The sequence below is a fragment of the Anolis carolinensis genome, unplaced genomic scaffold (assembly GCF_035594765.1).
Source record: "Anolis carolinensis isolate JA03-04 unplaced genomic scaffold, rAnoCar3.1.pri scaffold_7, whole genome shotgun sequence".
Taxonomy (NCBI): domain Eukaryota; kingdom Metazoa; phylum Chordata; class Lepidosauria; order Squamata; family Dactyloidae; genus Anolis; species Anolis carolinensis.
In genome coordinates, this window is record NW_026943818.1 from 18,318,675 (window position 1) to 18,340,965 (window position 22,291).

The window sequence follows — 22,291 nt, forward strand, 5'->3', positions numbered from 1 at the left end:
AACTTCTTATTATTTTTATTATTATTAATATTGTTTGAAGCCAGCCCGGGTCGGATTAAGCACCTGACCATTAAGTAGCCTAGCTCGCTGTTGACCTAAGCAACTGAAAGACAGTTGCATCTGTCAAGTAGGAAATTTAGGTACCGCTTTATGCGGAGAGGCTAATTTAACAAATTAAACACCATAAAAGTGTCCAGCAGTGTGTGGAAAAATTAGGAAGTACTTCATCAAGGACTGTCACAAATGGCCGGAATCGAGCATATGCTCATGAAGCCGGAAGCTGAAAAATGTTAAATTGTCCCTGTGTCTCTGTCTGTATGTCCCTTCCAACTCTTTAAAATTCTGTGCTCGTCTGAAGGAGAGCCTTGTGTGTGTTGCTAATGCCTTGTTTCCCTTTCTGCTCTTCCAAGGGAGAGACCCCGCTGCACACGGCTTGCCGCCAGGGCCTGGCCAACCTGACGGCGGAGTTGCTCCAGCAAGGAGCCAACCCCAACCTCCAGACGGAGAAAGCGGGCGACGGCGGTGGTGGTGGCGTGAGCCTGCAGACCCCGCTCCACATGGCCATCGCCCACAACCACCCTGACGTGGTCTCCGTCATCCTGGAGCAGAAAGGTCAGGCTGTGGAGAAACCCTCATCCTCGTTGCAGAGGGATGGCCATCTGTCGGGAGTGCTTTGATCGGGTTGGACTGGGTGGCCTATCTGTTAGTAGTATTAGGATGTATTACTATTATTATTATTTATTACCCTGCTTTTCTCTCCACAAGGAGACCCAAAGCGGCTATGTATATTAGTAGTATTAGGATGAATTATTATTATTGTTGTTGTTGTTGTTACTTATACCCCACTTTTTTCTCCACAGGGAGACTCAAAGCGGCTATGTATCTGTTAGTATTAGGATGAATTATTATTATTGTTGTTGTTGTTATTACTTATACCCCACTTTTTTCTCCACAAGGAGACTCAAAGCAGCTATGTATCTGTTAGTATTAGGATGAATTATTATTATTGTTGTTATTATTATTACCTATACCCCACTTTTTCTCTCCACAAGGAGACTCAAAGCGGCTATGTATCTATTAGTTGTATTACAATTTATTATTATTATTATTACAACTACTACTACTACTTATACCCTGCTTTTCTCTCCACACGGAGACTCAAATAGATCTCAGTCTGTTCTCTTTGAAAGCAGAAACGTAAGTTTGATTTTCGTCTTTTTCTCTTTCTTTCGTTCCTTTAGCGAACGCTCTCCACGCCACCAGCAATTTGCAGATCATCCCAGACTTCAGCCTCAAGGATTCCCGGGATCAAACTGTGCTGGGACTCGCCTTGTGGACAGGTAAACAGCTGGGAAATAGGAAAGCATGTTGCACTTGCCTTTATTCTGAAATGTGGGACATGTGCCTTCTGGATCAAGTAAAGTCCAATGGAAAGCAGCCTAGGTATTAGTCTTCTAAGGCTAGCGTGCTCTGGGTGTGTTTCCTTCCTTCCCACAGGCCTGCACACGATTGCGGCGCAGCTGCTGGGCTCGGGTGCCTCCATCAACGACACCATGTCGGACGGGCAGACGCTCCTGCACATGGCCATCCAGCGGCAGGACAGCAAGAGCGCACTCTTCCTCCTGGAGCACCAGGCCGACATCAGCGTCCGGTAAGCTCCAGGGTGGGACTCCAGGGCAGAAAGAGGCCTAAGTGAACCCTGCCTGTCCCCCGGGCGCTATTGTGGCTGCGGGGTTTGCTACAACGTGAACGGAGTGGGGCCTAAAGGCAACAGAGCCTACCCTTCTGACTGTCATCCAGGGGGAGAACGGCTCTTCCTCGCCCTCTGTATTTTAGACTTTATTTTTCCAGGTTCTTTTAAGATATAGATTGGTTGACTTATGTATTTTGTGGCCAAATTTGGTGTGATTTGGTTCAGTGGTTTTGTTGTTTACTCCATGGAAAAACACACCTTAGATTTTTATATACCCATATATACTCGAGTATAAGCCGACCCAAATATAAGCCGAGGCACCTAATTTTACCATTAAAAAAAATTGGGAAAACATTGACTCCAGCATAGGCCAAGATACCAATAAAATTACATTAATTGCGGCATCAGTAGGTTAAATGCTTTTGAATATTTACATCAAACTGTAATTTAAGATATGACTGTTCAACTCTGATCAAATCATTATTCTCATCTTCTTCAATGTCGATGTGCTTATATATCCTTTTAATAATAATAGAGTAATAGAATACATGTAATAATAATAATAATAATTGTATATTTATATTACATGCAATATTACTAATAATATTGTAATATAGTTGTAGAGTATAATATATTGTATGTATATATACTTGTAAACCGCCCTGAGTCCCCTTCGGGGTGAGAAGGGCGGGATATAAATGTCGCTAATAAATAAATAATAATAAATACAGGAAAATAATACCCGTAGTAATAAATAGAGTAAAATAATAAATATAATAATAATATCAGAGTGAAATAATAAATGTATTATTAATAATAATAATAAAAATAGAGTAAAATAAATGTAATAGTAGCAACAATAATAGAGAAAAATAATACATGTAATAATACCAATAATAATAAAGAAAAATAATAAATGTACTATATATTCTCGAGTATAAGCTGACCCAAATATAAGCCAACCAGGACCCTCACCCGAGTATAAGATGAGGCGGGATTTTTCAGTCTTAAAAAAAGGGCTGAAAAACTAGGCTTATACTTGAGTATATCTATATATATAAAAGGCTTTTGGCATCACGGCGATGCACAAAACAGAAAACCCCCAAACCCCCCAAACTCAAAAATTGGCAACACAATTAATCATCCCCGCCTTCAGTAAGATAAAACACAATTATACTAAAAACACAATCACAACACCAACAACCGCAACAGGCGATGTACGCATGCGCCACAATCCTCCCAACCCTTTCCGTGCGCGCGCACACACCCCTCGCTCACCCTCTCTCGCGACCTCCACCGCCCTCGCGCCCTTCACCCTGTTGCTTCCCCTTCCTGCCTTCTCGGCCCACCCGAAAGGTGGCTACTCTCTGCGGGCCTCCAGGTGCCCCCACGGACCCATACACTTTGCCGCCTTCCCCGGCAGCCGGAAAGGCCACGGAGGCTCCAGGCGGCCGCTGCACATCCAGGCCTCAATTTCCGCCCTTCCCCAACAGCCGACATACATACACACGCACACACACACACACATCCCCATATCCATGTACACCCGCCCTCCTCCGCTCCCTCCTCGCCCCTTCCCGGGAGGGCATCTCTTTCCTGGGACGGCGTCCTATGTGAGGCCAGTGCTTGGCGCTTGGCTAGGCCTCGCCTCCCTTCTCAGGCAGCAGGCCCAGCCAAACCCTTCCTCCACCTTTCCCTCCTGCAAAGGGCAGCCGCTCGGAAGCCCAAGGCAGCAGGATGGCGACAGAGGAAAACCACCCTCTGTGGCTGTGCTCCGACCTCAGCCAGCAAAACATTCTGGACTCCAACTCCCAGAAACGCTTGCAAGCTTCTTCAATGGCTATGAATTCTGGGAGTTGAAGACCCAAGCGGTTTCCAGCAATGCCAATGGATGGCGTTCGGGACTCCAACTCCCAGAAACCCTCGCGGATGGTTCAAAGGCCAGGAATTCTGGGAGATGAAGTCCACGGTACCGGTTGAAAAGGCCATTGGCCAGGCGCCAAGGGAAAAAGGACGGGAAAAACAAAGTCACCCTCCTTTTCTATATGACTGGCCTTCATGGTCTCTCAATTAGCAATAATAATAAGAATAAAAATAATCCAATAATAACAACCCAACCACACATCCTCAGGAGTGACAGTTAAACTGACAGTTAAATAATAATAGTAGTAATAATAATAATAATATGTGCACAATGTCACATATAGGAGTATTATTATTATAAATTTAAACCGTAACTATTCATATCTCACATTTCTATCTAAACAAACATACACGGAATTTCATGTCTACACTTTGGCCCTGTCTCCAAGACATCTCATTAAATATCCCTATTTTACAAATACAGGGTATATTTATCCAAATCTAGGTCAATCCCAAAATCCCTGAACATCAGTATTTCAGATTTTTCTCTATCGAAGGAAACATATTGGAATGTCGCGCCTCCGTCTGGGCCCATCCACAAAACATCTCATTAACTATGCACACTATGCAAATGCACGACATACATTTATATATTAATTTACTAAATTTATATCCTGCCCTTCTCACCCCGATGTAGACTCACAGAGACTTATAAATAATATATACATACAATACATTATATTATTATCAACGCACAATATCAACATTACATATTATGTACTATATTCTACTATACCACTATACTGTCATATTGTTTCTAATAAAAATAATGAAATAAATACAAAAAACCCCAAAATAAAATAATACAATTAAAAATAAAAATAATATAATCAAATAATAAAATATAATACATAAAAATAATAAAAGAATAAAAATACAAATAATAATAAAACAATAAAAATAAAATAAATAAAAATAATACAATCAAAATAGTAAAACACTAAAAAAATTAAAAACACTCAAAAATTAATACAATAAAATACTATAATAACACAAAATAAGTAAAAATAATACAACAAAATAATAAAGTATAATAAATAAAAAACGTAAGTTACAATAACATTAATTTAAAAATACAAATAACATCAAATAAACATTCCACAACTATTTTTAACCAATACCACCACCACTTTGCCACAGCAACGCGTAGCCGGGCACAGCTAGTACAGTATATAGATGATGATTATGATGAGGCTGATGGTGTTTCCTCTCCTTTCAGGACCCAGGAGGGGGAGACGGCGCTGCAGCTGGCCATCAAGAACCAGCTCCCACTGGTGGTGGACGCCATCTGCACCCGGGGCGCAGACATGTCCGTCCCGGACGAGAAGGGCAACCCCCCGCTGTGGCTGGCGCTGGAGAGCGGCCTCGAGGATATCGCTTCCACCCTGGTGAGAGCCCCGCTCATTCCTTTCCTCCCACAAACGCTGCCAGTCAATCTTACCTTTGGAAAAAAATAGTGGAATTAATCAGCTCTGCCGCGCCGGAATCATGAACTCCTACAGCTGAAAGGGCCCCACAAAGGCCATCTGGTCCAAGACATGGGTCTACTCCCATCCCGATTTGCACTTCCAAGAATTTGCAGCACTTTATCAGTCACCTCGTGTTTACAGTACTTATATGGTTCACCTTACCCAGTCTACTTTTACAACATCTCAGTTTTAATCCATGTTTTCATTAGTTTTTGTCATTTGTTTTTATTAGGTAATGGTTACATTTTTATAATTGTGCATGTCTCTTGTCTATGGTTGTGTTTTATATTGCTATTGTTTTTATCCAGGCTTGGCCTCATGTAAGCCGCCCTGAGTCCCCGCTGGGGAGATAGAGGCGGGGTATAAAAATAAAGTTGTTATTATTATTATTATTATTATTATTATTATTATTATTATTATTATATTATGACACAGCAAACAAGATAGATATGCTGGATTTCGTATCACAAAATCACAAGTCGAACACTTCCCAAGTGTCTAGGACTGTATATAAGTTATTATTATTATTATTATTATTATTATTATTATTATTTTATTATGACACAGCAAACAAGATAGATATGCTAGATTTCGTATCACAAAATCACAAGTCGTGTGTTTTTCCCATGGAGTAAACAACAAAACCACTGAACCAAATCTCACCCAATTTGGCCACAAAAGGCATAGTCATCCGTTCTATGTCTTTCAATAAAAAAACTGTAGAAAAATAAACTCCAAATTACAGAGGACGAGGAAAAGCCGTTCACCCCCTGGCTGCCAATAAGAAGGATTCACTTAAATCTCTTCCACACTGCCTATAAAATAGAGATTATCTGATTTGAACTGGATTATATGGCAGTGTAGACTCAAGGGCCTTCCACACAGCTATATAACCCAGAATGCCAAGGCAAATAATCCACAGTATCTGCTTTGAACTGGATTATTTTGAGTTCACTCAGTGGATTTTATACACGAAATAAAAACATATAATAATATAAGATTGTAAATATTATATACAGGTGCATGTGGCCGCGGCAATGCTAGTGATTCTGTGATTCTGACCGGACCGGCTCCTCTGTGTCCCTTCCTGCAGGTCCGGCACGGCTGCGACGCCACTTCCTGGGCGGCAGGGCCGAGCGGCTGTTTGCAGACTCTGTTGCACCGGGCCATCGATGAGAACAGCGAGCAGATCGCCTGCTTCCTCATCCGCAGGTCAGGAACGTGGTTTATTTATTTACAGTATTTATATTCCGCCTTTCTTTCTCACCCCAAGGGGACTCAGTGCGGATCACATTGCACATATATAAGGCAAACATTCAATGCCATAACATAGAACAGAAACAGACGCAGGCACCGGGCTGGCCTCGAACTCATGGCCTCTTGGTCAGAGCGATTTGTTGCAGCTGGCTGCTAACCAGCCTGCACCACAGCCCGGTCTCTATATGTGTGTGTCTGTATGTGGGTCTGGTTTTGGAGCCGAAAGTCTTTGAGGCTCAATGCTGCTCCCTCTGTGCCTTCTGCGCTCTCCGCAGCGGCTGCGACGTCAACAGTCCGCGGCAGCCGGGCGCCAACGGCGAGGGCGACGAGGAGGCGCATGATGCGCAGGCACCGCTGCACTTGGCTGCGTCCTGGGGCCTGGAGGAAACCACCCAGTGCCTGCTGGAGTTTGGCGCCAACGTCAACGCACAGGTAGGCTGGGGAACAAGGCTCGGGGGGTGTTGTGTGGCTGGAATCACTGGGTTGCTGTGAGGTCTTTGGGCTGCATTCTCTCTTGATGTTTTGCCTGCATCTGTGGCAGGCATCCTCAGAGGTTGTGGGGTCTGTTGGAAATGAGGCAAGTGGAGTGTATAAATGGAGTGTATCATATCATGTGGAATAATAATAATAAACATAATTTCAGTTCTTACCCGCCTCTCCTCCTTGCAGGACGCCGAGGGAAGGACGCCAATCCACGTGGCCATTGTCAACCAGCACGGCCTGATTATCCAGCTCCTGATCTCCCACCCAGACATCCAGCTCAACGTCCGGGACCGGCAAGGCCTGACCCCCTTTGCCTGCGCCATGACCTACAAAAACAACAAGGCCGCCGAGGCCATCCTCAAGCGGGAGCCCGGCGCGGCCGAGCAGGTAGAGGCTCGTTGCTCTTATCTGCTTTGGGAGATTACGGCCCACTTTGCTTTTGTTTGGGCCTACGGGTGCCAGCTTTGGGATAAGAGCTATTTGAATGGAACACATAACACTCTCAATTCAAGGTACAGTAGAGTCTCACTTATCCAACATAAACGGGCCAGCAGAACGTTGAATAAGCGAATACGTTGGATAATAAGGAGGGATTAAGGAAAAGCCTACTACACATCAAATTAAGTTATGATTTTACAAATTAAGCACTAAAACATAATGTTTAACAACTAATTTGACAGAAAAAGTAATTCAATACGCAGTAATGCTATGTAGTAATTACTGTATTTATGAATTTAGCACCAAAATATCACGATGTATTGAAAACATTGACTACAAAAATGCGTTGGATAATCCAGAATGTTGAATAAGTGAGACTCTACTGCATTGCTGTATTTATTTATTTATTATTTATTTATTTACTACATTTATATCCCGCTCTTCTCACCCTGAAGGGGACTCGGAGCGGCTTACAAATCAAATGTACATACAATATATTGTTAGCATAGCACAATATAAGCATTAAATAATATTACCATAAATTATATAGTACAATATAGTAATTAGGTTGCTTATATTGTGCTATGCTAATAATATATTGTATGTACATTTGATTTGTAAGCCGCTCTGAGTCCCCTTCGGGGTGAGAAGAGCGGCATATAAATGTAGTAAATAAATAAATAAATAACTATGTTGTACTATATCGTTATATGGTAATATTATTAATAATATTACATTTAATATATAATATATAATTAATATTATTATATTGTATTATTAGTATAATATTGTATTACATTGTAATATTATTATCAGTATTATATGTATATACAAGGCATGAGGATGAACGGATTTGATTTTATGTTTGAAATCTATATTTTGTAATTTATAATGTATTTTAATAGTTTTAACTGTTTTATATTGATTTGTATGGGCATCGAATTGTTGCCGTTGTTGTAAGTCCCTTCGGGTGAGAAGGGCGGGATATAAATGTGAGAAATAATAATAAATATATAATATATTGATAAATTATTATAAATTATATGTATCTATATTCCAATCAGACACCAGAGACAAGGAGATTTCAAATATAATATTTAATCTGCAGAATAACACTATTGGGTGCAATAGTGGGTGCAATTATGAATATTATATGTATATACAATATGTTATCATTATTATATATTAAATTATATATATATATATAATTAGAATAGCATGTTATTGCGGGAGGGGCCGTCAGCTGATGCAGAGAGACAAGATGGAACTCTTCATGGCTCCCTCTTAGTTTTGCACCCAGATTTTCCTTGAAATTCGCCGTTCCTTCCCAGTGTTGCTTTGCTGTTTTGAAAAAGGAATCCATGGGGTGTTGTGTGGTTTCAGGGCTCTTCTGGCAGCATTTTCTCCTGATGGTTAGCCAACGACGACGAATCCATAACTCGGTCTGTCCTCATTGTTGCAGGTGGACAACAAGGGCCGGAACTTCCTCCACGTGGCCGTCCAGAACTCGGACATTGAGAGCGTGCTCTTCCTGATCAGCGTCCAGGCCAACGTGAATTCCAGGGTGCAGGACGCCTCCAAGCTCACGCCCTTGCACCTCGCCGTGCAGGCCGGGTCCGAGATCATCGTGCGGAACCTGGTATGTGACAAGACTTCGGGGCGTTTGGGAAAGCCATGTCGCAAGAGACGTAATGGTTTGAGTGTCGGATTCCAATTAACCTTGTGAACCTTGGCATCAGAGAGTCCAGCCCCACTCTGCCACGAAGGAAGACACAGTCCGTACCCTCCTGACAGATGGCCATCCAGCCTAATAAATTAAAAATAATAATAATAATAATAATAATAGTAATAATAATAATAATAATAATAATAATATCTTGTTTGCTGGTCATACTATGTCTTTGTTTCAATAATAAAAATATAATCCTGGTTGGAAGGGATTATATGGGTCCCTACGGGGTCCCTTCTAACTAGGATTTATTATTATTATTATTATTTGCTGTGTCATACTATGTCTCTGTGTCAATAATAATAATAATAATCCTAGTTTGAAGAGATCCCAGAGGGCCATCCACTCCAGCCCCTTTCTGCCATGAAGACACAATCCGATCCCTCCCAACAGATGGCCACCCAGCCTAATATAATAATAATAATAATAATAATAATAATAATAATAATAATAATTTGTGATACAAAATCCAGCATGTCTATCTTGTTTGCTGTGTCATATTGTGTCGTTGTGTCAATAATAATGATAATAATATACTACTTGGAAGGGACCCCTTAGTGCCATCCACTTCAGCCCCTTTCTGCCATGAAGACACAATCCGATCCCTCCCAACAGATGGCCACCCTGCCTAATAATAATAATAATATCCTAGTTGGAAGGGACCCCACTTCAGCCCAGGAACAAAAATCATAGTGTTACATGGTGCTTCCCCCCCCCCCCCTTCCTGTGCTTGTTATTCAGACCTTTCTCAGGCTCCTCCCTTTCACTCTCTGCATTTGTTTTCTCTCCGGACAGCTGCTGGCGGGCGCCAAGGTCAACGAGCTGAACAAGCACCGCCAGACGGCCCTCCACTTGGCCGCCCAGCAGGACCTGCCCACCATTTGCTCCGTCCTCTTGGAGAACGGCGTGGACTTTGCCGCCGTGGATGAAAACGGGAACAATGGTGAGGCTTCTCCTCTTGGCTCTTTTCCTGCCTCCCCAGGGGCAACACAAGCCTTTCCAAATGTTGAGACTCGCTCCCGTCTCCCTCTTTTCCATGTGGGTCCTTTTATGCAACCAGACACTAGGAGCAAGGAGATTGTTCAGCTGATCACACAATGCCATTCAATCCATTCCTCACACCTCTCCTTGACTTGCGTTTGAACCCAGGCCTGTCTCTCTTCTCCCTCCAGCCCTCCACCTGGCGGTGATGCAAGGCCGCTTGACCAACATCCGGGTCCTGCTGACCGAGTGCACCGTGGACGCAGAGGCCTTCAATGTCAGGTAAAACCCCCCCAAAAGGACGTTTCCTGGTGGGAGAAAAAAGCTAGCGGCATGCCCGCCCCCCTGTGTCTCCATCCTTGCATTGACTTTATGTCTCCTCCCTCAGAGGCCAGTCTCCATTGCACATCCTGGGCCAATACGGGAAAGACAACGCGGCGGCCATCTTTGACCTCTTCCTGGAGTGCATGCCCGAGTATCCCCTCGACAAACCAGACGCTGAAGGCAACACTGGTAAGGCTCACCCCCACCTCGAATTATTTATTTATGAATGTTCTGTTACTGTTGCTGTTTTAATTATACATGCTGTCGTTGTATTGTTTGATCTGTTGATCGGACTTGGTTCCCATGCGAACCGCTCTGAGTCCCCTCGGGGAGATGGAAGCGGGTGTTGGCTCCCTCTCCATCTTCCTTCAGGAAACAACTGAAGACTTGGATGTTTCGTCAGGCCTTCGGAGATACAGTCATTAATTGATTAATTAATTAAGGAAGCACCAAGACACACGCTGGATTTCAACAGGTTTTATTGTACAGAATACCAGAATCTTCTCTGTAGCCCATTTATATAGGGGTTCTCACATACCAGAGGGTAATTGAGGTTTTATGGCTGGCCCATTTTATGGCTGGCATCTGTTCTTTGCTATACAAAACACAATAATGGTTCAAAACATAAGTAGTACACAATATGTATATTAGAGCATCATAAACATATTACATTCACAGAGTCAATGCTCAGTCCTATGGTATATAACCCAAAAGTATCTAACTCAGTATTATAACTCAAACAAAATGATATAAGTCTCTAAAAGTCCCTTGATCTGGTCATGTAAGTTGTGATTTATTGTTATAATTGTATTGTTTTACTTTGTTTAATAACGTGTATTATGTTGTTACGTAATGTTTGTGTTTGCTTTTATGACTGTAAACAGCCCTGAGTCCCATCCGGGAGATAGGGCGGTATATAAATAAAGTTTTATTATTATTATTATATTATTATTAAAATAATAAGTCAATTAGATTGACTTAAAGGCAAACCGATTCAGAGTCTCTGCAGTTCTGGAAGGATTCCTCAGGACTCCACAGGTTTTGAAACAATAGTAAAGACAAGGAGACAGAGTCAATGCTGATGTAGATCCTGAGTAGCTGGTTATTGACTGGAGTAGGTGGTAATATAGCCATTTACGCCGTTTACAACTGGTTCCCGGGTTTTATGGTGTTCCAGCATTGATACTGTGCCTTGGAAAAGCCCAGCCTCTCCATCTAGGCCTGCCCACTCCTTTGTCCTGATCCTTTCACGCCTGGTTTGATCACGGCATGCTTACCAGAGTGGGTTTTTACGTTGACACATCCATCTGCCTAAATCTCTTCCATCTCTAAGGAAGGCCTCCAGTCCTCACGGGAGTGTTTCAACCCTCCTTGTTTCCTCCTCCTCCTTCCCTTTGCAGTGCTGCTCCTGGCCTACATGAAGGGCAACGCCAACCTGTGCCGGGCCATCGTCCGTGCCGGGGCCCGCCTGGGCGTCACCAACAACCAAGGCGTCAACATCTTCAACTACCAAGTGGCCACCAAACAGCTCCTTTTCCGGCTGCTGGGTGAGTGCGAGAGAGCGCGAGGGGCCCGAGGTGGGGAGCGGGAGACGCAGGGGTCCTGATCTATTTGCAAATGGATTTAAGTACAATTGGGTTTGTCTTTGGCTTCGCTTTGCAGACATGCTCTCCAAGGAGCCTCCCTGGTGCGACGGCTCCAATTGCTACGAGTGCAGCGCCAAGTTCGGGGTCACCACCAGGAAGCATCACTGGTAAGCGAGGGGCCGAGGAGCCCTTTTCAGGCCAGGAAGGGACCCGTGCCCGCCTCCTGGCCTTCTCGTCATCTATATCCAGTAAGACTCCCCCGTATTTGTAATATAATAATATATAATCAATTATAATACTGAATGCATATATTAATAATAATCTAATACCGACAACATCCTAGGCCCTTGGGAGGAGCCCGATATTCAGAGACGAACCCCAGACACTAGGACTCTAATGCAAATAATAATAATAATATAGTAATGCTCTCTTCCTTCATTGCAAATAATAATAATAATACAGTAGAGTCTCACTTAGCCAAGCTAAACGGGCCGGCAGAAGCTTGGATAATAAGGAGGGATTAAGGAAAAGCCTATTAAACATCAAAATAGGTTATGATTTTACAAATTAAGCACCAAAACTTCATGTTATACAACAAATTTGACAGAACAAGCAGTTCAATATGCAGTAATGTTATGTTGTAATTACTGTATTTAATAATAATAATAATAATAAAACTTTATTTATACCCCGCCACCATCTCCCCAACGGGGACTTGGGGCGGCTAACATGGGGCCATGCCCAGAGCAGTACAATATAATAAAATATAAAAACAGCATACCATAACACAATTAAAAGCAATACAATAAATGATAATATACATTACATCAAAGAAACAGTAAAACAAGGGCAGGCCGCATGAACACCAAGATAAAAACTCGGAGTGAGAAGGACAGAGGAAGAGGGACAGAGGAGTACTCCACTGTGGACAGGGACACATGAAAGTGGGACAGTCTAGAGCAGGGGTCCCCAAACTAAGGCCCGGGGGCCGGATGCGGCCCTCCAAGGCCATTGACCTGGCCCCCACCCTCAGTTTTAGACTTAGGCCTGCCCAAAGTCTGAAATGACTTGAAGGCACAACAACAACAATCCTACTTGATTATCTCATTGGCCAGAAGCAGGCCCACAATTCCCACTGAAATCCTGATAATCTGTTGGTTAAAATTATTTTTATTTTTAAATATTGTATTGTTCTTTCATTTACCAATATTGTAAATGAAATATTGTAAATGAATGATATGGTAATAATATAATGTGTATTGTGTATACATATAATATTGATAATAATATTATAATGTAATACAATATAATATTTATTTATTTCAGTATTTCTACCCCCGCCCTTCTCACCCAATAGGGGACTCAGGGTGGCTAATAATAATAATACAATATAATAATACTGTATAATATAATAATATTAATTATATATTATATATTAAATGTAATATTACTAATAATATTACGGTATAATGGTACAGTACAATATAGTATTATATAATGCTAATATTGTGCTATGCTAATAATATAATATATTGTATGTACATACAACTTGTAAGCCTCTCTGAGTCCCCTTCGGGGTGAGAGAGGGTGGGGTGTAAATGTAGTCAATAAATAAATAATTGTTGCTGGGGGGAGTTTTTTTGCACTACAAATAAGACACGTGCAGTGAGCATAGGAATTTGTTCGGTTTTTTTTTTCCAAATGATAATTCGGCCCCTCAACAATCTGAGGGACCATGAATCGGCCCTCCACTTAAAAAGTTTGAGGACCCCTGGTCTAGAGGATAGATGTTGGGGGGGGGGGGGGGAGTAACACAGAAATATATAACAGAAATTACTCACCGAAAGCACAGTGGAAGAGCCATGTTTTCAAGTCTTTCCTAAAAGCTAACAAAGTGGGAGCTTGCCTGATTTCAGTAGGCAGTGAGTTCCATAGTCGGGGGGCCACAGCAGAAAAGGCCCTCTCCCTTGTACTCACAAGGCGGGCCTGGGATAACGACAGTGGTGATAAAAGGGCCTCCCCGGATGATCGTAAAGATCGGGCAGGTTTATGGAGGGAGAGACGGTCACGGAGGTAGGTGGGTCCCAAACCGTTTAGGGCTTTATAGATGATGGTCTGCACCTTGAATTGGGACCGGAAGAGGAACGGCAGCCAGTGGAGCTCCTTAACGAATTTAGCACCAAAATATCACGATATATTGAAAACATTGACTACAAAAATGGCTTGGATTATCCAGAGGCTTGGATAAGCGAGGCTTGGATAAGCAAGACTCTACTGTAATAATATAGTAATGCTCTCTTCCTTCATTGCAAATAATAATAATAATATTATATTACGATCTGAAAACTGCAAAAGGCCACCCAGCTGGGATCCTCACGCATCATCCGAAAATACATCACAGAGTCCTAGACACTTGGGAAGTGTTCGACTTGTGATTTTGTGATACGACATCCAGCATGTCTATCTTGTTTGCTGTGTCATAAAATAATAATAAAAATAGAGTAAAATAAATGCAATAGTAGCAACAATAATAGAGAAAAATAATAAATGTAATAATACTAACAATAATAGAGAAAAATAATAAATGTACCATATATTCTCGAGTATAAGCTGACCCAAATATAAGCCAACCTTATACCTGAGTATAAGCCGAGGGGGGCTTTTTCAGGCTTAAAAAAAAGGGCTGAAAAACTAGGCTTATACTCAAGTATATACAGTAATATGTTTTAATTATGTGATTTTAAGGTATAAGTTGTTTTACTTTGATATGTATCCGAGGCATTGAATTGTGCCTTTGTCGTGAGCCGCTATGAGTCCCTTTCGGGGTGAGAAGGGCGGGATATAAATAAAGTAAAGAAATCCTTAAGTGTTTGTTGCTCTCTCCCTGCAGCCGTCACTGTGGGCGCCTGCTGTGCCACCGCTGCTCCACCAAAGAGATCCCCATCATCAAGTTCGACCTGAACAAGCCCGTCCGCGTCTGCAACATCTGCTTCGACGTCCTGACGCTGGGGGGGGTCTCCTAGGGTCCCGGCCGAGACCCCTCCTCTTCCTCCTCCTCCTCCTCCTCCCGGCCTCCCTTTCCCTTCTCTCCCCATCTTGTGCTTCCTTTGCGGCCACAGATCGGGACTTGCTACACCGGATCCACCCGTTGCATCTCCTTCACGTGCGGAAGACGGATTTATTATTTTGTCATAAACAAAACAGCCTTGGTTTGGCCGCGGAGGAGCATCAGAAGGAAATATTTTTTTCGTTGTTTTGGCAGTCCCGATGTTTGCGATCTCTTCCAAAAGGCAGTTTTGGGGCTGCCTTCCCCGCTCTCTTCTTCTTCCGGCTTTGTCATGAAGCAGCTTTTTTTCCCCAAAGAAGAAGCCGTGGCCTTCGAATCCGGGTTGAGTTTCCGGCATCGACGGAGTGGGGATGCCTGTGGCCTTACGACAAAAGCGTGATAGCTTCCCCGATTGGCTTTGTTTGCCGTCGAGACAAATCATATCTGCTTCCTTCGGAGTCTTGCTTGGCAGGGATCCTTATTTCAGTCCGAGGACGAAGAGCTGCTCCCGTCATGCTGGAATCATTAGTGTTTCGTTTACAGCAAGGTCAATGGGACCAATGGAAAGTCTGGAACACTTAAAACACAACTGGAGTTGTTACTGTTTTTGTTTATCGTGTGTCGGTTGTTTGGAATCTCGCTCATGCTTATATTTACCGACCGCGGAAAGAAATGCACTGAAATCCACGGCGTGGGTGGTCCAAAAACCAGCTGAACCGACACTTTTCAGAAGAATCCTGTGTCTCCATTTGCGGACAATGGCTCCTTACCGTTTGTCGAGTCGGACTAGTTTCTCTCCAGGGATCAAAGCGGTTCGGTACTCGCTTAAGTCCGGTTCTCTCTGTTTTATCAGCAATTTATCGACACGGAAATGTTCACATGAAGCCAGAAGAAACAGACCAAAACGTATTACTCCAGTCGTAATTTGAATCGTTTCTCTCCAGGGATCAAAGCGGTTCGGTACTCGCTTAAGTCCGGTTCACTCTGTTTTGTCGGCGATTTATCGACGGGAAAATGTTCACACGAAGCCAGAACAAAACGTATTACTCCGGTCGTAATTTGAGAGGTTTCCAACAGCATTCCCGTCCTTACGAGGAGTGAAGAAGTGAAGCAATCCCATCCTTACGAGGAGCAAAGCTGCCTTTCATCTTGATCGACGTTCCTCAAAACAACCATCGCTTTCTTACCATCTGTAAAAATATATATCTCGTTTCCTCTGCGGATTGTCAAGAGTGAAACATCTCGCCGTGCCGTAGTGATGGAACAACACCTCACAATATCAATATTCGATGCTTCGATCGCTAAAGGAAACAAACCGACTGGGTGTGACCATTGTGAAGCCGAGGGAGCAAGATGTATACGCAGTAGAATTCCGGTTATCCGACATAAACGGGCGGACCGAACGTTGGATAATCAGAACTGTCGGATAATAAGGAGACCATATTATCGCACCCGGCTTGAAGAAGCCCACGGCTGCCTAGAAAAACAACAACACGCAGCAGGCCTCTCCAAGCGCCGGATAATACGGTATGTCGAATAAGCGGAAGTCAGATAAGTGGAATTCTACTATGTATACTCTGTCCATATATATATATATATCGTTTCATCTGCAGATTGTCATAGTGAAAAGTCTCGCCATGCCGTAAACAAGCGATGGAATGACAACACAATATCAATATTCAGTATTTCGATCGCTAAATTTAACAAACCAACTGAGTGTGAGCAGAGTTGTGTGACAATTGTGAAGCCGAGGGAGCGATATATATATATATATATATCTACTGTGTTCAGACGGTGTTGGCGATGAGGTTGCACCTGGGAGCTCAGCTTCACTCCCACCCGTCCTTTTTGAAGGATCCATCGCAAATGCATCTATTATTATTATTTACTTCCTATCATAATAACCACTACTTTGAATCATGCGTTCTTCCCGGAAGACATTCCTAACAATAACGCCCTGAAACGTTCTCTCTGGACCTGTGTGCATACATACGAAAGAGCTGAAACCAGAGTGCTAATTTTTTATATATATATATATAATGTATATGTATACATATATTTCAGTGACTTTATATGTGATGTGAAACCCTGGGCCTGTGCAGTAGAAGCAAACGAGGAGGGGAAGAAAGACACAAAAGTGGGATTTGCCCAACCAATACATTTCAATTTTGTTTTGGATGGAAAACTGGAACGTTGTTATTTCTGGCCAAGCTGACTTTCCTTCCCTCCTCTCTGGCTCTTCTTTTTGGGACCATTTTTGGCCGGAAGAAACGAGGGAAAATTCACTTGTGGCCTCTTTGGAACTCGGAAAAAGGTTCCGTCTTTTGGGTCACACACCCTTAGTTGTGGATGCTGGGCGTTGTGGTCTGAAAAGCGTTTTCTTTGGATACACCAGGCCTCTTTGTGCAACTAATTCGGACTAATCCAGTGACACAAAGGAGCCTTTTTTTTCCCCGCGCCGTTTGCCTACAACCGTCAAAAGCGGATCAGAACCCAAGGAAGGGGTCGGGGTTCTGGGTTGGGACTTTTGTTGGGTTGCGCGCACACGGAAACAAAATAATCACTGTAAAGCACTTTTATTATTATTAATAATAATAATTCAATTAAAAAAGAGCATTTACGACTGAGCCTCGCTCGCTCGCCCGACTCTGTTTTGTATTTTTGTTTATTACAAAACGGTATTTGTTCGTTTTGAGATAAAAAAACCCACAGGAAACGGTTTGATTTTTCAGAGCAAGGCAACCCTTCTTATTCTTTTTTATTTAAAAAGGCTCTGGCGGCAGGAATATAGTGTAAAAATTATTGGAAAAACTAAAAAGGCATCAATACATATTGGAATAATATACACTTTGTACAAACGAAAATTACACGCCGTTCATTATTTGTTTTGTTTTGTTTTGTTCGGAGGTCCTGGTTCAGAAACTGAGGTCCGAATAATTCATGGCTCCCGGAACCGGAACATTGAGGCCGCCGTAGTCCAGCATGTACATGGGCCACTGCTGCCCAAGGAGGCAAGAAAAAAGGGATTTAATAGAATAATAATAGTAATAATAACAACAATAATATTTATTTATTTCCAATATTTATATCCCGCCCTTCTCACCCGAAGGGACTCAGGGCGGCTCACAACACCGGCACAATTAGGTGCCTGTACAAAAACAATCCACAATACATAAAATCAGTTAAAAACAATTAAACACAATATAAAATTACAGTATATAAATTTTAAAAATATATATGCTCGGATCCGTTCATCCGAAATGGTGGAAAAAGGCAGGCGGAAAAAAACCAATAATAATAATATAATGTGGAAAAAAGGCAGGCGGAAAAGGCCATTAATAATAATAATAATAATAATAATAATAATAATAATGTAATATGGTGGAATAATCATAATCATATAGTAATAATATGGTGGAAGAAAGGCAGGCAGAAAACACCATTAGTAATAATAATAATAATAAATAAATAATATAGTGGAAGAAAGGCAGACAGAAAAAGCCATAAATAATAAAAATGTTGATAATATAATAATATGGTGCAAGAAAGGCAAGTGGAAAAGGCCATTAATAATAATGATGATGATAATAGTACAATATGGTGGAATAATAATAATCAGCATCATCATCCAGTAATAATATGGTGGAAAAAAGGCAAAAAAAGCCATTAGTAATAGTAATAATATAATATGGTCAAAGACAAGCTGGCGGAAAAGGCGATTAATAATAATTATAATATGGTGGAAGACAGGTGGAAAAGGCCATTAATAATAATAATAATAATGTGGAAGAAAGGGAGGTGGGAAAATATAATATAATATAATATGCTAGAAGAAAGGTAGGCAGAAAAAGCCTTTCAAATATTACGGGGGTAAATGCACACACAAATGCACATTTATAGAGAGGATTTTGCAAGCGTTTCAGGGGGAAATGCATATGTGAAATTAATATATATAATTATGTGAAATTAATATATATAATTATAGATCTTTATCGAGCTCTGCATTGTTTATATAGGCATTGAATATTTGCCTGTTACTATGTTGGAAGCCGACCTGAGTCCCTATCTGGAGGTAGATACACATAAAGTATTATTATTATTATTAATAGTTAATACCATATTTTTATTGAACCTCCTTTTCCACTTACAGAACTAGTTTTTAAAAAATATGGTAAATATTCAAGAACATATAACCTACTGATGCTTCAAGTAATGAAATTTTATGGGAATTATTTTGAAATTGACTCCCAAACTTGCTACGGTGAGGAGGATAATGACTTACCATCAGGGAAAACTGGTTGTTGTTTGACGTGGTCTCCAGGTGGGAAGAGGACGAGGAGGACGAGAGGGGGTTCCCTTCGGAGATGCGCTTCCGCTTGGGGACCGTGCCCTCGCTTTCTAGGAGATAAAAGCAAGAATCGGAACGGGCCTCTGTTGACGTTCCTCTCACCACCACGTCCCCTCCTCCTCAAAAACACGTCCTGCCAGACTCGACTCTTTACAAGCTCGGTAGATGCTTCTGGAACATGGCCAGACAGCCCGGAAAACTCACAACAACCCAGTGATTCCGGCCATGAAAGCCTTTGGTTTAAGAGGAACTTGCAGAGCTCTTTGTCCATCCTCATGAACATTTTATCTATACATTTAAAATCTTGTTTTATATATACATTTAAAATCCCCTTATCGACTCACTTCGTTGTTCCGTTTACCTGGTTGTTTGGCTTCGGCGCCCAAATCGGCAAACGGCCTGCGTCGCAAGGGAAACAAAAGAATGGAAGAAAGTAAGAAAAAGAGAGGGAGAGGTGGGTTTACAAATAGAAACAATTTTTAGAAATTAGCAATTCTAAAAAACAAACAAAACTAAATAACCCCAACAAACTGAGCGTGACCTGAAAAAAAGAAAGGAAGTCCTGTTGAACCTTTTTACCTACAGTAGAGTCTCGCTTATCCAACGTAAACGGGCCGGCAGAACGTTGGATAAGCGAATATCTTGGATAATAAGGAGAGATGAAGGAAATGCCTATTAAACATCAAATTAGGTTATGATTTTACAAATTAAGCACCAAAACATCATGTTAGACAACAAATTTGATAGAAAAAGTAGTTCAATACACAGTAATGCTATGTAGTAATTACTGTATTTACGAATTTAGCACCAAAATATCACGATGTATTGAAAACATTGACTACAAAAATGAGCTGGATAATCCAGAACGTTGGATAAGTGAGTGTTGGATAAGTGAGACTCTACTGTACTTTCATTTTCCTCAATTGCCGGTTGAAGTTTCTTGCTGTGATTTTTTTTGGTCTAGCAACAACTGGCGGAGTGAACTTCAAATCCTCTTTCAAACCCCCCTCCCTCTTGTCTCAATTTTTCGTTTTCTGACTTTCTTAAAACTTAATTTTAATAAAATCCACACTTATATAAAATTTCATTCTTTTCAATTACAAAGGGGCGACTAATACGCAATGACATACAGGCAGTTCCGATTTTACCCCTGTGGCCTTACAGGTTTAAGATACAGATAACAAGGAGTTTTATTTTTTATTCCAAACACTTTGTTGTTTTGTGGCTGTCACAAACTAGGTTGAATTGGCCCATTTATGTTGGATAAGCGAGACTCTCCTGTAGTGTAAAAATATAATAATAGTAATATAATAATGATGCAAAATAACATTATAATATAATGGGAAACACAAGCAATATAATATAATAATGATGCAAAATAATAAAAATATAATAATATAAAATAACGAGAACATAATAATGCAAAATCATGTGTATAATAATAATATGAAATAATAAAAAACAATATAATGATGTAAAATAATGATACAATATATAAAATACAAACAAAATAATATAATAATGATGCAAAATAATAATAATAAAAAAACCAAATAATATAAGGATGCAAAATAATAATAATAAAAACCCAAATAATATAAGGATGCAAAATAATAATAATATAATAAAAAACAACATAATAATGCAAAATCATGTGTGTAATAATAATATGAAATAATAAATAATATAGTATAATAATGATGTAAAATAATAATATAATATAATATGAAATACCTAATAACAAAATAATATAATATAATAATGATGCAAAATAATAATAATATAAAATAACAACATAATACAAAATACTGTGTATTATAATATGAAATAACAGAATAATATAATAATAATGCAATATAATAATAATATAATATGAAATAAGAAAAAAATAATATAATAATGATGAAAAACAATAATAATAATATAAAATAATATAAGATCCAAATAATATAAGGATGCAAAATAATAGTAATACAATAATAATATGAAATAACAGAATAATATAATAATGATGCAAAATAATAATATAATAAAATATGAAATAAATCTACTATAATATCAAATAAGAACAAAATAATATAATATAATAATAATGTAAAATGATAATATAAAAACCAAATAATATAAGGATGCAAAATAGTAATAATATAATATGAAATAACAACATAATAATGCAAAATCATGTCTATAATAATAATATGAAATAATAAAGAAATAATATATTATAAACGTGACGCAACATAATATGTACGATAATAATATAATATGAAATAATACCACAATCATAATCATATAATAGAAAGGCCTTTTCCTGACGTTCTCCTCAGCGGCGCTTCGCTCGCCTCAGCCCGGCCGCCATCTTGGCTGTTCCCTTCCCCGGCTCTCCCCCCTCCTCCCTCCCTCCCTCCGTCACGCGCCAGGCCACGCCCCTTGCCCCGCCCCCAAGTCCCGGCAGGTCCATCACACAACCCGTCCCTTCCGTCGCCAACCCTGACACCTCCATACACCTCATATTCAGACAACATAATAATACGTAACGATTATTAATAAGCTCGAAGACTATATATCTCTGATATTATATTATTATTTATTTTGTATTATTGCGGCTACGATGGGAAACGCCCCCGCACTACATATCTGCCAGGACGCGCTTCGACCAATGAGGGAGCGAAGGAAGGAGAAAGGGGCGGGACCTCCCAAGCAACAACCAATGGGAGAAGAGAACGGAGGGGGAAAGGGAGGGATAGGAAGAAGATAGAGGTATGAAAAGTGAAGAGCGCACCTGCAATGCAGAAAGGGAGCCTAGAGGTATGAAAAGCAAAGAGCGCCCCTGCAATGCGGAATTGGAACATAGAAGTATGTAAAGTAAAGAGTGCCACTGCAATGCAGAAATGGAACATAGAAGTATGAAAAGGAAAGAGCGCCCCTGCAATGCGGAATTGGAACATAGAAGTATGTAAAGTAAAGAGTGCCACTGCAATGCAGAAATGGAACATAGAAGTATGAAAAGCAAA

The 22,291-nt window shown here is 40.7% G+C and overlaps 1 protein-coding gene and 1 long non-coding RNA gene across 3 annotated transcripts in view; one reads left to right on the top strand and one right to left on the bottom strand.

Annotated features, from left to right (window-relative positions):
- The window catches only part of ankfy1 (ankyrin repeat and FYVE domain containing 1), a 33,459-nt gene extending 15,903 nt beyond the window's left edge, over window positions 1-17,556 (top strand). The window contains exons 12-25 of the mRNA XM_003226580.4: window positions 411-612; window positions 1,242-1,340; window positions 1,498-1,651; window positions 4,836-5,004; window positions 6,179-6,297; window positions 6,618-6,774; window positions 7,012-7,212; window positions 8,726-8,902; window positions 9,788-9,935; window positions 10,165-10,255; window positions 10,362-10,486; window positions 11,698-11,844; window positions 11,960-12,050; window positions 14,774-17,556. Coding sequence (XP_003226628.1) covers window positions 411-612; window positions 1,242-1,340; window positions 1,498-1,651; window positions 4,836-5,004; window positions 6,179-6,297; window positions 6,618-6,774; window positions 7,012-7,212; window positions 8,726-8,902; window positions 9,788-9,935; window positions 10,165-10,255; window positions 10,362-10,486; window positions 11,698-11,844; window positions 11,960-12,050; window positions 14,774-14,906 — 2,013 coding nt within the window. The 3' untranslated portion in view covers window positions 14,907-17,556. The remainder of the gene's footprint in view (window positions 1-410; window positions 613-1,241; window positions 1,341-1,497; window positions 1,652-4,835; window positions 5,005-6,178; window positions 6,298-6,617; window positions 6,775-7,011; window positions 7,213-8,725; window positions 8,903-9,787; window positions 9,936-10,164; window positions 10,256-10,361; window positions 10,487-11,697; window positions 11,845-11,959; window positions 12,051-14,773) is intronic.
- A 92-nt stretch (window positions 17,557-17,648) lies between these two features.
- LOC103280436 (uncharacterized) lies at window positions 17,649-21,817 on the bottom strand. 2 transcript variants are annotated; one of them, XR_010000261.1, is made up of 4 exons: window positions 21,594-21,817; window positions 19,639-19,676; window positions 19,212-19,327; window positions 17,649-17,925 (listed from the first exon to the last, which is right to left on the bottom strand). It is a non-coding gene; the product is annotated as an uncharacterized LOC103280436 (long non-coding RNA). The 2 variants fall into 2 exon arrangements; XR_010000260.1 differs by having other exon boundaries at window positions 17,649-17,928.
- Between the last annotated feature and the right edge of the window lie 474 nt (window positions 21,818-22,291).